Source organism: Martes martes, assembly GCF_963455335.1.
Source record: "Martes martes genome assembly, chromosome: 11".
In the NCBI taxonomy this organism is placed as follows: Eukaryota; Metazoa; Chordata; class Mammalia; order Carnivora; family Mustelidae; genus Martes; species Martes martes.
In genome coordinates, this window is record NC_137899.1 from 20,440,148 (window position 1) to 20,455,698 (window position 15,551).

The window sequence follows — 15,551 nt, forward strand, 5'->3', positions numbered from 1 at the left end:
CACTGAAATATATTATCAATGGATTAAAATCTTAAGTATGAAACTTAACTTAAAATTTAGAAATTAAGAAACTTAATATTAAAAAATTCTGTTCAACCAAAATTGCCATAAACGAAATGAAAAGAAACCCAAGACTGGAGGAAGATTCTTCCACTGCATGTTACCAACAAAGGATTAATAACCAGAATATTAATATGAAGAAAAAAAAGAAAGAAAGGAGGGAAGGAAAGAAATCCTCCTACAAATCAGGAAGAAAAACATCATCGGTTGGATAAGAAAAATGGCACAGAATGAAAAAGTTTTCCACAGAAGACAAACTACAAATATGGTCAATGAACATAAAAAGATGCTCCGTGTTACTAGTAATCAGGACAAAGCAAATTCAATTCACAATGGGATTCTATCTAACATCCGGCTACTGGCAAAGCTTGTTAAAAACCAACAAATAGCAAATGTCAGCTTGAACGTGGAGAACCAGGAACTCTTCCACTCTACTGAGAATGCGAAGTAGTTTAACAACTCTACAGTGCAAAATGCCAGTGTGAGGCGTAGTTACAGCTATGCACGCCTTACAACCACCCTCTCCACACTTACGTATATATCCTCGGGTAGCAGTTCTCAAACTTTTTGGTCTCAAAACCTCTGTCCACTCTTAAAAATTATTTGCTTTTATGAGTCCTATCCACTGTAATTTGTTGTACTAGAAATTAAAACTGCTAAATTAGAACAATATTTCACTTAAAACAACCAACAACAAAACAATGCATGGTATTACAAATAACATATTTTTAGGGAAAATAACTATACTTCCCAAAACAAGCAAAATTTCGTAAAAAGAATGACTTTGTTCTACTTTTTTGCAAATCGAATATAATGGGAGAAAACTGGGTTCTCACATCTGCTTCCACTTTCAGATGTGTTACAATATCATACGTCACGTACCCTCTAAAAAACTCTACCATACACACGACAGAATGAGAAGGGGAAAAAGGCAAAGAACATTGTTGTTGTTGTTATAGCTTTTACCCTACAGACTCCCTGAAAAAGTCTAGGATTGGGAGGGAATGATCCTTCAAGGCGTCCCCAGACCACACTTTGAAAACCATCTTTAAAATTCTAGTGCATGTGCATAACACACACACACACACACACACACACACACACACACACAGAGTTCACTACAGCACTATAATTTGTTTCCAACAAATTGGAAATACCCAAAGTATTTGTCAAAGAGTAGATAAAGCTTCCATTTATACAAAGGCATACTACATAGCAGTCTAAAATAAATGAACTAAAGCTACATGAATCAATGGAACATCTTCTCAAAAACTGTTCTCAAAAATAAATGGGGGCCCATGGGTGGCTCAGTGGGTTAAATCTTCTGCCTTCGGCTCAGGCCATGATCCCGGGGTGCTGGGATCGAGCCCCATATCGGGCTCTCTGCTCAGCCTGCTTCCCTCTCTCTCTCTCTGCCTGCCTCTCTGCCTACTTGTGATCCCTGTCTGTCAAATAAATCACAAAATCTTTGAAAAAAAAGTAAAGTGGAAAATTATAATTTACATAAATGAAACTTTTGTAAGTGACACAATTCATACAAGCTTTGAAAATATGCAAAACAGGGATGCCTGGGTGGCTCAGTCGGTTAAGCATCCGACTCTTGATTTCAGCTCAGGTCATGATCTCAGGGTCTTGAGACAGAGCCCTGCGATGGGCTCCGTGCTGGGTGTGAAGCCTGCTTGGGATTCTCTCTCTGTCTCTTCCTCTGCCTTTCCCAACCCTTGTGTGCATGCTCCCTCACTCTCTGTCTCTCAGAAAGACTAAAATAAAACATTAAAAAATGTTAAAATTTGTAAAAGCCAGGAGATGACTTGTGTGAGAGTTCCTTAGTGTCTGTTCCTTTCTATAGAGTGGAAATATCTCACAATAAACAAAGGGGAATAAAAGGTTCTGGTCTAATTAGTGTTGGCAGAAAAAAATCTCTCAAATATGCTCTAACATTACCAGAATTAATTCACACTGTGAATTTTTAACTTTATCTTTGACATGGAAAAACTAGATATTCAAGATATACAGCTTGATGTTTTGATATATGTCTTGAAAAGATCACTCCAGTCCAGCTAAATAACTTTGCCATCACCTCTGTGTAGCTACCCTTGTGTGTGTGTGTGTGTGTGTGTGTGTGTGAGAGAGAGAGAGAGAGAGAAGATTTAATTTAACACCTATCCTCCGAGCCAATTTCAAGTATATGACACAGTATTGGCAGCTCTAGCATCAGGATGCTGTGAGGCAGATCTCCAGAACCCTTTCATCTTGTGTTAATTGAAACTTTGTACCCTTTTGATGCTAAATGTACTCTTAAAATATTTTTCACAAAACACTCTTTTTACAAATGAGTTTTTATTAGAATTCAAATACTGACATACCTTCTGGATTTTTTTAAGGGATTACAAGGAAATAATTTTAAGACTTTTTATGAATCAAAAGTCCTAATACTGCTTTGTCGATAAATGGTCATTAGTGACAGTCAAAGAAATCAAAGGCCTGTGAACAACTCCAGGGACAAACAAAGATATCCAAGAGGATGGTCTTTTTTTCCTTCTAAAAATATATACAGATAGCAATGTGTAGTGGAGCAAGCAGAGAATTCTGAGTTTTCAGCATAAAACCGCATTGTAATGTAAAACTTTGGGAGGTAGAAATCTGTCCCACCACGAGCTTACTTTCACAAATATTATGACACGAGGAAATGGCAACAAGCTATCAATTTAATACAACAAATTTTTTCCAATTAATTTATATTTTAGGCACATATTCCTATTTTTACTATAAGCATCTGCCTCATTTAAATAAAGCGACTATTTTCAAGACTCCTACCTACATTTTACTAAGATGTTTTAAAATGACTTGTGAATACTTAAATGAAACCATAAACATGGGAGCTTCTGCACACACGAACTTATTTATTCTGCCAGTTAAACATGGATTCCCAAGGGAGGGGAAGGTGCGAAAACAGAGCACAGCTTTATACCATTGCTTTAAAAAAAATTTTTTTTTCAGTCGGACTATTTACCTTGCATTGCAAATGGAATTCAAGAAGGGCTTGAGATTTAAAGGAGCACGGGCTTGTTAAAGTCTGAAACACTTAGCTAAATGATCTAAAGACTTTATTTTATACCTTTTATTAATAACTTTTTTTAAGTACCACCATGATACTGCCTTGAAAGCAATCTCTAGATTCTTATATTTTCAATCAAACTTCATTTTTAAAAACTTTCATTTTTCTCACTTTTTTTTTTTTAAAGATTTTTATTTATTTATTTGACAGAGAGAGATCACAAGTAGGCAGAGAGGCAGGCAGAGAGAGAGAGGAGAAAGCAGGCTCCCTGTGGAGCAGAGAGCCCAATGCGGGGCTCGATCCCAGGACCCTGAGATCATGACCTGAGCCGAAGGCAGAGGCCCAACTCACTGAGCCACCCAGGCGCCCCTGACTTTTTTTTTTTTTTAAGATTTTATTTTGTCAGAGAGAGAGAGAGAGCAACAGAGAGCACGAGCAGGGCGAGGAGCAGGCAGAGGGAGAAGCAGGCTCCCTGCTAAGAAGGAAGCCCGACACGGGGGTCCATCCCAGGACCCTGGAATCACGACCAGAGCTGAAGGCAGATGCTTAACCAGCTGAGCCACCCGGGCGTCCCTCTCACTGACTTGTAAAAATCTCCCGTTCTCCCTTTCGTTCTCCCTCCCTCTCTTTAACAAACCTAAATATAACGCTTAGTATATGCCAAACACTGTCATCCCACTTAATTCTCACAACCACCCTCTCTGGTGGGTACTATCGTTATTCCCATTTCATGGAGAAAGAAACTGAGACACAGATGGCAAAGTAACTTGCTCAAGGTGCCAAAAGTTATCAACGGCAGAGCCAGGATTCAGATCCAGAATCCGTGCCAAAGTCAGTCCTATTTTTTTTTTTTAAGTTCCCATTGTTTCTGATTTTTCACGTCACTACTTTAAATTTTCAGCAACTAAACACAATCTATGGGTTTTCCACAAACTACTGGATTTAACAAATGTGAGGAAGAGCACAAGGGGCTCTACTGACCATGTTTCTCACATTAGTGGAGGGACAAAAAAAAAAGAGAGAGAGAGAGAGAGAATGACATGGTAGTACAGGGAGGGTCTGAGGCAGGAGATCAGATTTTCAGTTGAGGATGAAATTATCTGGAGCCTGTAAGTGGTGATGGCTGGGAAGCAGGCAGACACATGGGTCTCAATCTCAAAGATGGGAGGTCTGGGCTGGTTCTGGGGGGAAAGCCAAAGGGCAAGTGAGCCTTGGGAGGTGGGCAGGACTCATGCAACCAAGGCGGCAGGAATGGCAAGGGAAGGCCAAGAGATTAAAAAAAAAAAAAAAAAAGGACAAAGCAGGTTCAGGGCCACAGACAAGTTTCGGATTTAGCATGGGGTTCATATAAAGCAGAAGCAGGTACATGAAGTCTGGGCGGGTCAGAACGTGTCCTCGATGAGAAACATTCCATCTGAGGGGCACCTGGGTGGTTCTGTCGGTTAAGCTGCCGCCCCTTGATTTCCACTCAGGTCATGATCTCAGCATCATGACTCTCAGTCTGCCTGAGAGTCTTTCCCTCTGCCTCCCCCGCACCCCACTCTCTTTCTCTCTCTCTCTAAAACAAATCTTTAAAAAAAAACAAGAAACAGTCTATTAGAAATCCTCTGTGCCTGTGCGCTTTTGCATTCTGCAGAATGACCAAATATCAGGCCAATATCAGATAAAGCCTCATTTTTAATATAATGAGGTATAAATCTATGAAACTGAAGAGAGGCTAAGGCGTTTCCGTTTCATGAAAACATTTTAAAATGCATTAATGTAATGGGTTATTAGGAGACTATTTTAAATGTTTACATGCCTTCAGAAGGCTTCAATCACTCCAGAAATATACATGTGTGGACATTTACGATTACAACACATTTAGTATTCAACTGCGGTTAAGTTATACTGGAGCACCTACTGTGGGCAGGAAAGTCTTGGAGGGAGAGAGCCTGTGCCTACCTATTCCCGCCCACCTGGAGTGAGGACACCTCCCGTCTGCAAAGCTTACACTGATGCATATGGCACATTCATCCTGCCCGAAGGATGGCAGTAGTGCCAACCAGAGCTTTGTGAAGATTACTGGGAGGGTGAAATGCAAGTTAACCTCTGGAGAAAGAGTGGGATTTGGCAGAACGTTAAGAAAAGAGGACTGGGCACTAAGAACCAAGACGATAACTCACACAAGAGCATTCCTGAAGATTAAACCCACTGAGCACCCTACCGCGTGCCTCTCAGGGCTGTGTTTCACGTAATGAATCCCTTACAGGGGATTCATTGCCTTCCTTTCACGTCTTTTTCTAGTTAAAATTTATTTAGTAGGCAATACAAGTATATCATAAACATTTTTTCAAAAGTTACCAAAAAGGAGATCTTGAAAAGTCTCCCTCCAGACCAACTATCGTCTCTCCAGCTGCCCCTCCTGAGATACTCTATGAAACCACATTTCTGTAAACTGTTTAAACTTTTTCTTCTAATTCTGATTGGCGTTTCCATGATTTAGTGATTCCTAACTAAACACCTATAACAGGATAGGATTCTCTTGGTCACATCCCCCCAAAAAACAAGTACTCTACAATCTCGGCTGGACTTCGAGATGCAGACAGGAATACAGGTTTAAAAGAAATAGCCTGGATCTTACCTTATTTCCTTTTTATAAGATAGGATTTTCCTCTTATGCAGCCAAACTTCTGTTGAGTCAATTAACTTACCTAATGAATGTCTATTAAAACGCGCACACGCACACACACCCACACGCACGACCCTACCTACCTGCATGTCCTTTATAATCTAGCAGCTTAAATCAGGAAAGCAAAGTTGAGCAGAGGCATTCTACGTATTAACAGACTATCAGGTTAAGCTGTGGTCTCCAAAATGGCTCACGTACCCTAAGGCAAAGCATAAGGCAATCTTTGGCATGCAGGAAAAAATCAGAACTTGCTTACGATTACTTTTTACTTCTTCCTTTCAAAGTTTATCCTGTGGGGTGCTCTAACACACAAAAGTAGAGGGTACATGTATAACATTTTTAAAGACATACAAGGAGTGCATACTCAGATACCTTCTGCTGGTGAGGGTACAGAATTCAAAAAGTTTTGAGAATTAAACAGCTCAGTATATCAGGTGTTAATTTCTAAAAATAAATACTTGATCAAGTTTCTAAAGTATACAAGGGGTTAATTTGAGTGAAAGAGAGAAAACAAATTGTAAAAGGGACAGATCAGTATTTGGCTGGGCTGTACATTTTTAGAGACAAAAGTAGAGAGCTTATTTTTTTGATATGTGGTTCTTTTTAACCATATTCCTGCTGTGAGAGTTATTGAAAATGAAGGGTACCACGATTAAGGAGATGGGCTCTGAACCCAAGGTCAGGTTCATATCCTGACTCCATCCTCACTTGGGGAGGGCTAAATGGCACATGTATAAATGGCCTTGTTCAGTGTCTGGCACTTAAGCTGCCAAAAATGTTGATCATTATTATTAAATAAAAGGAGCATCATTTAACAAACATTAGCTTTCTACAGAAACTGAAATGAAACAGCTGAGTCATGTTTTAATTCAGCTTCACCTTTTGGAAAGATGCTTTTTGGGTCCAACTGAAATGTATTTAAACACACGGAAGCTTTTTGCCTTCTTTTTTGTATTAAAAAAATTCCCTCAAATCACTCCCATGAACTATTTGGTCTTGGAACAGCTAATGTAAATTAAACAATGTCAGGCCCTAGCCAAACGGATACGGGAATAACTGTATACAGTATATCTTCTTGGCTTCACTTTCATGTGGAACATGTGTTTACATTTTGACCTTTTGTCTTTTTTTTTTTTTAAATGCAGAGACATTTTTAAACAGCAGCAACTGGAATGATTTTTTTTTTTAAGTTTCCAAACATATTAAGTTACACATGGCAGTGCCCATTGCTGAAACATTTATAAATGTTACACCAACTGTGTTTATAGTTCTGATTTTTTTTAGATTGTTTTGTTTTCATATAAGCCATGACCTAAAAAATTTAGCTCAAATTCTTTCCACAAAATAATTACATAATGGAACAGTCTGAGTCATTTTGAATTTCTGAAATACAAAACTCGCTCCCATAAAATAAAGATAGTGATCAGCATCATATATATATGTGTGTGTGTGTATATATATATACATATATATTTTTTTTAACTATTTCAACCATACCTAAATCGTATGGATGAAACCAAAAGGACTATAAGAATAGGACCAAGAACATAGTGATAATCCGTTCAACTCAGAAAAATCACTGCACTCTGTTTTCTTTCCCATTGTCTGTCCTTAAGCAATTGACATAAAAAAAAAAGCCTGTATTATATTTCACTATAATAAAAAAAATCAAAGAACAAGAAAAGTGATAATTCCGAAAGAGTACAAAAGTACTTCTCGTGAGCCTAGGCTTTCAAACTGTAACTACCACCTTGATGGAATACAGAGGGAATTTATATGTAAGTTAATATCAATAATGTAAGGGTATCGCTTCTTGGCCTTTTGGCTAAGATCAAGTGTAATAATGTAAGGGTTAGTGCTATGAACAAAGACCAAAATCAACTCAACTGGGGCAAGGAGCTTCCAGGGCTCTGAGCTGCCCCATCTACTGAGTGAAATAGATTACATGAACTATCTAGAAGACAGTACCTGACAAAAGGATTGTTTCTTAAGTCCAGAGATGGTAAACTTAAGAGAATAATAACTTTTTTCCTTTAAATTAAAAAAAAAAAAGGGAAGGAAGGAGTTGGCACCCAGTCGATATTTCTGCAGTGAATAAATGAGTAGGTGAATGAGCACAGCATTCTCCCTTCAACTTTTCATACATCCCTTCTGCTAACAGGCCACCCCAGGTCCCAGCCCTGTGCTGGTATCAACGAGTGTAGACTCCTCTCAGGGGACCCTGCTTCACTGAATCCCAACCTCCACCACAGGCTCTTCTCTAATTGCTACTACTCTCATTAAATGACTTCCTTAATGGGTCACAAATAAGCTTCTCATTGAGGAATTCAAAGGTCTCTTGTTGGTATTTACACAGCTGAAAAAGAAACACATTTGCTTTTCTTGAGGCAGCTAGGAACAAAATCTTGACAGCTGGAAATTTACTGGTACCCAAGGAATGGGATTTGCAACAATAACAACCATTAAATTTACTCCATCCCACCCAGACACAGCACATCACTGTAGGTTCAACCTCAAATGCAAAGCTTATCACTGTCTTACATTAAATAATGGTTGAACGGTTTGATTTTTAAGACAGGTAGACAAATTAAAGTATCCTTCACTTTTTGTTCACGTGTTTTTATTCTGTGCACTCTTCAAAGTATAAGTTAGTCAAAGAACCTTCCACAAGTCCCAACTGATGTTACTCCTCTCTTCCTCTCTTCCTCCCTCTTTTCCTCCCTCCCTCTCTCCCAAGCCTAAGGCTAACTGATGGGTAAGAGTTTGAGAAAGGGGACGCCTGGGTGGCTCAGTTGGTTGGGCAGCTGCCTTCAGCTCAGGTCATGATCCCAGCATCCTGGGATCGAGTCCCACATCGGGCTCCTTGCTTGGCAGGGAGCCTGCTTCTCCCTCTGCCTATGCTTGCTCACTCTCTCTCCCACTCTCTCTCTCTAACAAATAAATAAATAAAATTAAAAAAAAAAAGAGTTTGAGAAAGGACACTATTTCAAGTCCTTTGATTTCCCTAAGCTATTCACTTAATACTACTATTAAAATGAATAATGTTCTTCACTGTTCTACTCTGAAAATCACAATTACCATCTAAACTCAATACTTCTAAAATCTTCTCTATTATTGTTTTATGCTCATAATTAAAATAATGGCTTCAATATTTTAGCCATTGTCATGAATGATGTGATTCCCATTTCGGAGGAGTCCAAAGTACCATATAAATTTAAAACTTACAATATAAATTTCTAATAGCCAAAGACCATAAAGTCTCATTAATTATAAAATTCTGCAGCTCTTAGCTACAAATTACAAGCTAAAAGGATGTGGGTTTTATTACTGTGCAACATAACGTCACATTAAATCCTAAATGGGAAATGCCACGTAAGCTCATTTCCTACTTCATTTCTCTAAAAAGTGCAAACACGAGATTCATTTCCACAAAATAACAATGAAATTGCTATTCTGCAAGAAGTTTACACTTCTGAAACGTTTTGTGTTAATGAGATCATCTGTCTTACACGGAAACAATGCTGGCTATGTGCACTGGTCCTGAGGCCCTTATAAATATTAATCCATTTATCCACTAACAACCTTACGAGGTAAGGATTATTAGTATGATAATACGTCAATACGCCAAGCACAGTGTTTCATACATGAAGGGAAATGAACATTGTCTGACTTTCACGAACATTTTCAAGCCAATGAAGTGTACTGAAGAGGGGAATGAAGAGCTAACAATTGGCTGCTTTGTCTCCTCATCATCTCTCGTAGCCACCAAGAGAGCAGGTTCTTAAGGAAGAACGCAGAGATAACAGGGAGCCTAATAAATCAGCCAAAGGAGCGCTTCATTAGAGCTGGGATTACTGTCCAAGAAGTGAATTGGCCAAAGTGTTTCGTCCTCCCGGTTTGGGCACCGTGACGAACATTCGCACAGCAGGTTCTTTGGGAGCCAATATATCTACTGCTGAGACTCCTTTGGCCAACTCATTTCAGGAAGACCACATAAACCACTTCAGACGGCTCAACTTCTGAGCCCTATTCTTCAAGTTCCAATGAAGCTTAGTTCTTCTGATTCTGCAGCAGAGATACAGAGATAAAGAATAATTTGCTCATAATCCTCTAAGAAAACTTCTTAGACACGTGACTATTCTTCCAACTGCTCCTAAAGCAACCATGTCTTCTCATGAAAGAAATTTGTTCTCTTAATTTCCCCCGACCACCACCACCAGCTCCAACTTTCCAATATTTTGTGTGATTTTAAGGATCTCTTATAAATTCCCCATATTCCCTTTAAACTGTAAAAAAAAAAAAAAATCAAGATTTGACATAGGTCAGGATTAAGAGGATTAAGTCATAGTGTGTACATGGTGAATTTCTATTTCTATATCTTGACATGCTTGCTTTATAAGGTATTCTGAATTTCGGACATATCCACTTTGAACTCTGGGTTTTTTTTCCACAATATGGAAAATTAGTTCTTCTGTATTTTATATACAGTAGCTTCTTTTTCTTTCAGTTTGATTGCTCTTCATGTACCCACATGAAATTTAATTTTTTCCTGACCACTTGTCAATTTATAGGGGTAATTTGGAATTTTATTTACTTTGTTTTATAATTTCAGCAATTTCACTAAAGAAATTATTGAGCAACACAAGATCTCACAATGATGCCTGCATGAAACCACTGATTACCACAATTCCACGCCAAATTAGTACTGATTCAGCTCTTTGGCCTGCAGTTAACCCTCTGAATATATTCTAAGCCAGGGGACACTACACTTTAGCAACATATCATGCTTTACTTGCTTTCCCTTGGATGGGGAAGAAGGAGGCAGCCTCCACTATAGTTTCTTTCAAAACTTAAAGAGTTCCCTGGAAGGGTTATTACCATACGTCATTATCATTCTAATACCTAAAGGCAGCCCTTTTAACCAGAACTGATAGCAAACTGAAATGAACAGAAGTAATAAAATTAGAAAACAGGAGAGAGATGGGACAGCTACCCGTGGAAAAAGGGATTCTCCGCCCATTTCGTCCAGTGCTATCAATGGCCATGCTACCAGACCCTAGCTCGCTTATTTGATTCCACCACTACACTGAGATCAAGGTCATATGCTGGATCCCCACATGAGTCAAATGGGCAGCAGTCTCACGGTGAAAAATTTGCCCAACCTCTCATAAATACCATCACTTGTCCTAAAGGGATTCACGAAAGTGAATACAAACCAATCCATGCAAATTCATCACCGTTCCTGGAAAAATAACCAGGAAAACCCGACCTGTGAGTAAGTCCATTGGACAAATTTCATTTAGGATGAACACCCTGATGGTCTTGGGTCGGTCAGACGTGAGTAAGAAACTAGGCTCTGCTACTTACTAGTCCCGTGTGTAACCCTGGACAAGTTCATTTTTCAGAGTCTTATAGATAAAACACATCAAGGGTCTCAGGTAGAGTTTGACACAAAAGGGATGCTCAAGTAATGCTGGCCCCAGCCCCTCCCAGACATAAAATCTGGGAGTTAAGAGCGGAGGGACGGAGCCAGGCTCTGAAACACACCTGTGTTTCAATCCCGGTTTGGAAGCACACTAGCTATGAAACACTGGGCAAGTGACAGCCTCGTCCTTCTCATACAGCTGGGATAATGAATAAGAGCATTTAGGTAATGCCTAGCACATGGCAAATGTTTTTTAAATGTTGCTAAGACAAAGACATTACTATTATCACTATCTGTCGATTAGTGTTTCTCACGGTGTGGTCATTGAATCACGAATATCAGAATGACCTAGGATGTCTGTTTTAAAAAAAGGGGGGGGGGGGCGCCTGGGCGGCTCACTTGTTAAGTGTCTGCCTTCGGCTTGGTCACGATCCCAGGATCCTGGGATCAAGCCCCACATGGGATTGCCTGCTTGGCGGGAAGCCTGCTTCTCCCTCTCTCACTTATCCTGCTGTGTTCCCTTTCTTGCTGTGTTTCTCTCTGTCAATTAAATAAATACATTAAAAAAAAAAAAAAAAGACCCCATGTCCCACCTTCCCAACCTATTCAAAAAAGCTCTTCAAGAGCAGGGCCAGGTAATACTCATTTCTAAATCAGACTTCCTTGAGATGCATTCTAAAATTTTAGAAATTAGGGACCCAGTTGGTTTTATGCTGGGTCACAGTAAATTAAGACTTGTCTTCTAGTACTTACTCTTTACTATGCTATGCTAGGAGAATTACCCAGGATCTGATGTTTTCCTATTTTGGCTATTTTTGCATCTAAACATTAAACTGATAGGTTCACTTATAATTTTTTTTTCCCCCAACAGCACTATTCTGACTTTTCCTCCCCTCTAGCCAGGAGCCAGCAAACTATGGCCTTGGTCTGTGGCCAATTTTGCACAACCCCAACTTCCAGAGGAAATATGTGTTTAAAATGTAAAAAAAAAAAAAAAAAAGGAATATTCAATGGAGACCATATATTGTTCACAGAGCCTAAAATAATTACTATCTAGTCCTTTACAAAAACGTGTGTCAACCCCCGGTAGCCTATACTTTTTTTAAACTGCAAGTCTCAACACAATTTACATACTTAAAAAATAGTGATAATAAGTGAGAATTAATTAAAATAGGAGAGACTCAATAGATATTTTCTAATGCACATAATAGACGTACCATTGCCAAAGTTTCTGTTACATACACATATACGTGTATTGGATAATGATCAAATTGTATTTGGCTGTAGTCAGAAAGTTTTAAAGTCCTTGTGGGTAGGGGTGGGAAATAAATAGTGCAATTGGCTAATGAGTATTCATTAAAACTCACACGGAGTAATTTTTACAATAAAGGTGCCTTGGAGAACATAAAACCATATAAAACGATCCCTGCTGTTTAGAAGTTAATGGCTTATTCATTACAAAATGGAAATAAAATCTGTTTTGTGTACAATCTACATTGTTGTAAGGAGAAAATGGAATCATCAATGCAAAGTACTTCCAAAGCATTGTGCTACAAAGAAAATAGTTATACTAACAATAAATCATATCAAACATATATAGGGGTTTTTTTGTGTTTTTTTTTTCAACCACCTCCCTTAGTTCCTAGTTTCCTCCAATCTGGAAAACAAGTCTTTTTTTTTTCTTTTGTGTGTGTGCAAGTGCATGTATGTAAGTATGCGTGGATGTGCCAGGAGCATAAAAGAAGTATTAGATGCTTCTGCCCTTTCTGTGTCATCTGCTATCGGCTTCTCCTTCCCCTCTACTTAAAGTACGCCTTCTTTTCCCTTTTTCTTAGTTCTAGCAAGGAAAGCATTTGATTAAATTCTTGTGCAAAAGGAATGAGTAAGACTATAACCATCTTATCCCTGGAAACACTAAAAAGTCTAAAATAAACATTTTTTAAGTAACAGTTTTCCTTTTTATCTTCATAGAACACTGATGTCCTGGGGTTTTGTGATTGTTTCAGACAAGCTAAAAATACATTACTTCTAAAGCACACTTCAACAAATTTGCAAAGAAGACACCTTCCTAGGAAACTACTCAAAGAAATGACACCTTAAAACGTTTTCATTATATGGAATACACTGCAGACACAAACCACAAGCAGTGTAAATAAATACAGACTGGTGCAATGCTGAAATGCTTGTTTGTCTTCCACCACAAAGAGAAAACACTTGCACACCGTGGTATTTTAGCTTGGGATGCCATAAAGATGGAATTTAGGCATGTAGTGTAAATACAGGAGGCTGTGACTGTGTGTGTGTGTCTGTGTGTGTTAGGGAAAGAGGGTTGTAAGCAGAAGGGGTGGGACTTGCCAGGAGCAACTACTGCAGAAAATTCCTTTTTCTTTCTCATTCATTCTTTCTAGCTTGTGTCTGGCACAATCCTTACAATTACTCACTGACTTTTCATTCTAAAGACAACCAACAAGCTTTCAGAACTTCCTACAGGGGTTTCACATACTTTTTTTTTTTTTTAAGACACCAAATCATTGACTATTTGTTTTAAATAAAAAGCAAACCATTAGCCCATTTCCTCATTCCAAAGACCCCATGAGTTGCAGGCTAAACAGGATCCTTTGTTGTGTGTCCAAAAATAACACAACGCGGTATTGGTAAATTGGAAAATAACAGATTACTCTGCTTCCAAGAACGTCAAAGTTATTGCCATAAATTTTGTTCTGCCCCAATGAGTCCAATTTCATGCTCCTTTTAGTGAATATACAGTCCTAACAACAGCAAAGCCAATCCAACTGAATACCCTTCGCCTTTTCTCTTTGGACACTCCATTAATAAATACAAGAGCGACAAGAGGATGCCAAGTGGGCCAGTTTCCTTTACGCACAATGGTATCCGAGCCGCGAAATCTGTCCAACCACAGTGCCAGCTGTCTTGGATGCCCACCCCACACCGTTGGTCCTCTGCCGGCGAGCCCAGGACCAGAGGGGGGCACGGGGACGGGGAGCCTTAACCTCTCAGCGCCCCACCTCCAGAGGAGGGGAAGAGGGGGAGGGCACGACACGAAAGCAGAGTAGGAAGGTGGGCGAGTGGGAGAGACAGAAATGGATGCTGAGGAGGTGGGCGAGATGGGAAGGCAGGGAAGGTGGCGAACGCGGGGAGAGGCGGGTGAGCAAAACTGCGGGGTTCTAGAGCAAAGGGGCAAAGGCGCGGGCGAGCGGGGGCGCGCAGGGGGTCGGGTCCTCACCGTTGAACGCCCCGGCGTCCGCGGCCGCCTCCTCCTCCTCCTCCTCCCCGTTCTCGGAGTCGGTGTGCATGGGCTCCTCCGCGAAGTTGACCCCCTTACTGGGGGTGCCGCCCCCGGCGGCGGCGCCCGCGTCCCCCCAGGTCCTGCCCTCATGGCCGAAGCGCGCGGCGCCTTTGCGCTCGTTCTCCTGCTGCAGGCGCGTGAAGTGCTGCAGCGCGAACTCCAGCAGGTCCGCGGGCTGGTGCCTCAGCACCTCCACCGTGAAGCCCTGCAGCAGCTCCGTCAGTCCCGCGGGGATCTCGATGCTCATCCTGCCTGCCCGGCGGCGGGCGCCTGGGCGCCGCCCTCGCCCCCTCCCTGGACCGGCCTGCGGCCCCGCGGCCGCCAAGCGAGCGCGGACGGCGCTGGAGGCGCTACCCGCTGCTAGCGCGGCGCTCTGGGCCCCGGCGGCCCGGCTGGCCCGGCCCGCGGCTCCCGGCGCGCGGCTGCTCCGTGCGGCGGCGGTGGCTGAGCGAGCGCGGCCCCGGGAGGGCTGGCAGCATCTCCGGCTCCTCCCGCTCCCGCCGCGGCCGCTCCTCTCCCCACCCCTCCCCCGCGCCGGGGCCGCCCCACCCCCGCCCCGCCGCGCCGCGCGGGAGGGGGCGTCGGAGCGCGCCCACGTGACCCCCGGAAACCATGGCAACCTCCGCCGGCGGGCGCCGCGCACCGCCTCTGGGAAGGTTGCGGTGCTGAAGACGCCGGCGGGCGGCGGCTGGCTGACGGGGGCCGCGGCTCCGCGCGCCCGGGCGCGGGCCCCACTCGGCACTGCCCCAGGGGGCCCCCAGGCGCGCCTCGCCGTCCACCTGTCCGCGCCTGGGGGCGGGCGGGCCGCCCGGCCGAATTCCACAAGTCGGTCAGCAAGGCGAACCGCGCGGAGCTGCTGCCATGCGATTGGCCCCGAAACTTCAGCCTCCACCTCGGTAGCGGCATTTTCTTTTCCTCCGGGAATCTAGTTGCATTGTTAAGTGTTGGCAGTGTCTTTTGTTTAAAGTCCTCTGTGCTACTGGTTTTGTTTTGGACAAAAAAATAATAGCCCATCCTTGTGACACCTTTC

At 41.8% G+C, this 15,551-nt stretch overlaps 1 protein-coding gene across 1 annotated transcript in view; it reads right to left on the reverse strand.

Moving 5' to 3' along the window:
* Positions 1–15,035, reverse strand: part of PRKAR2B (protein kinase cAMP-dependent type II regulatory subunit beta) — a 91,065-nt gene extending 76,030 nt beyond the window's left edge. The window contains exon 1 of the mRNA XM_080818880.1: positions 14,459–15,035. Within this exon, the coding sequence (XP_080675006.1) occupies positions 14,459–14,768 (310 nt within the window). The 5' untranslated portion in view covers positions 14,769–15,035. The remainder of the gene's footprint in view (positions 1–14,458) is intronic.
* Positions 15,036–15,551: the final 516 nt, after the last annotated feature.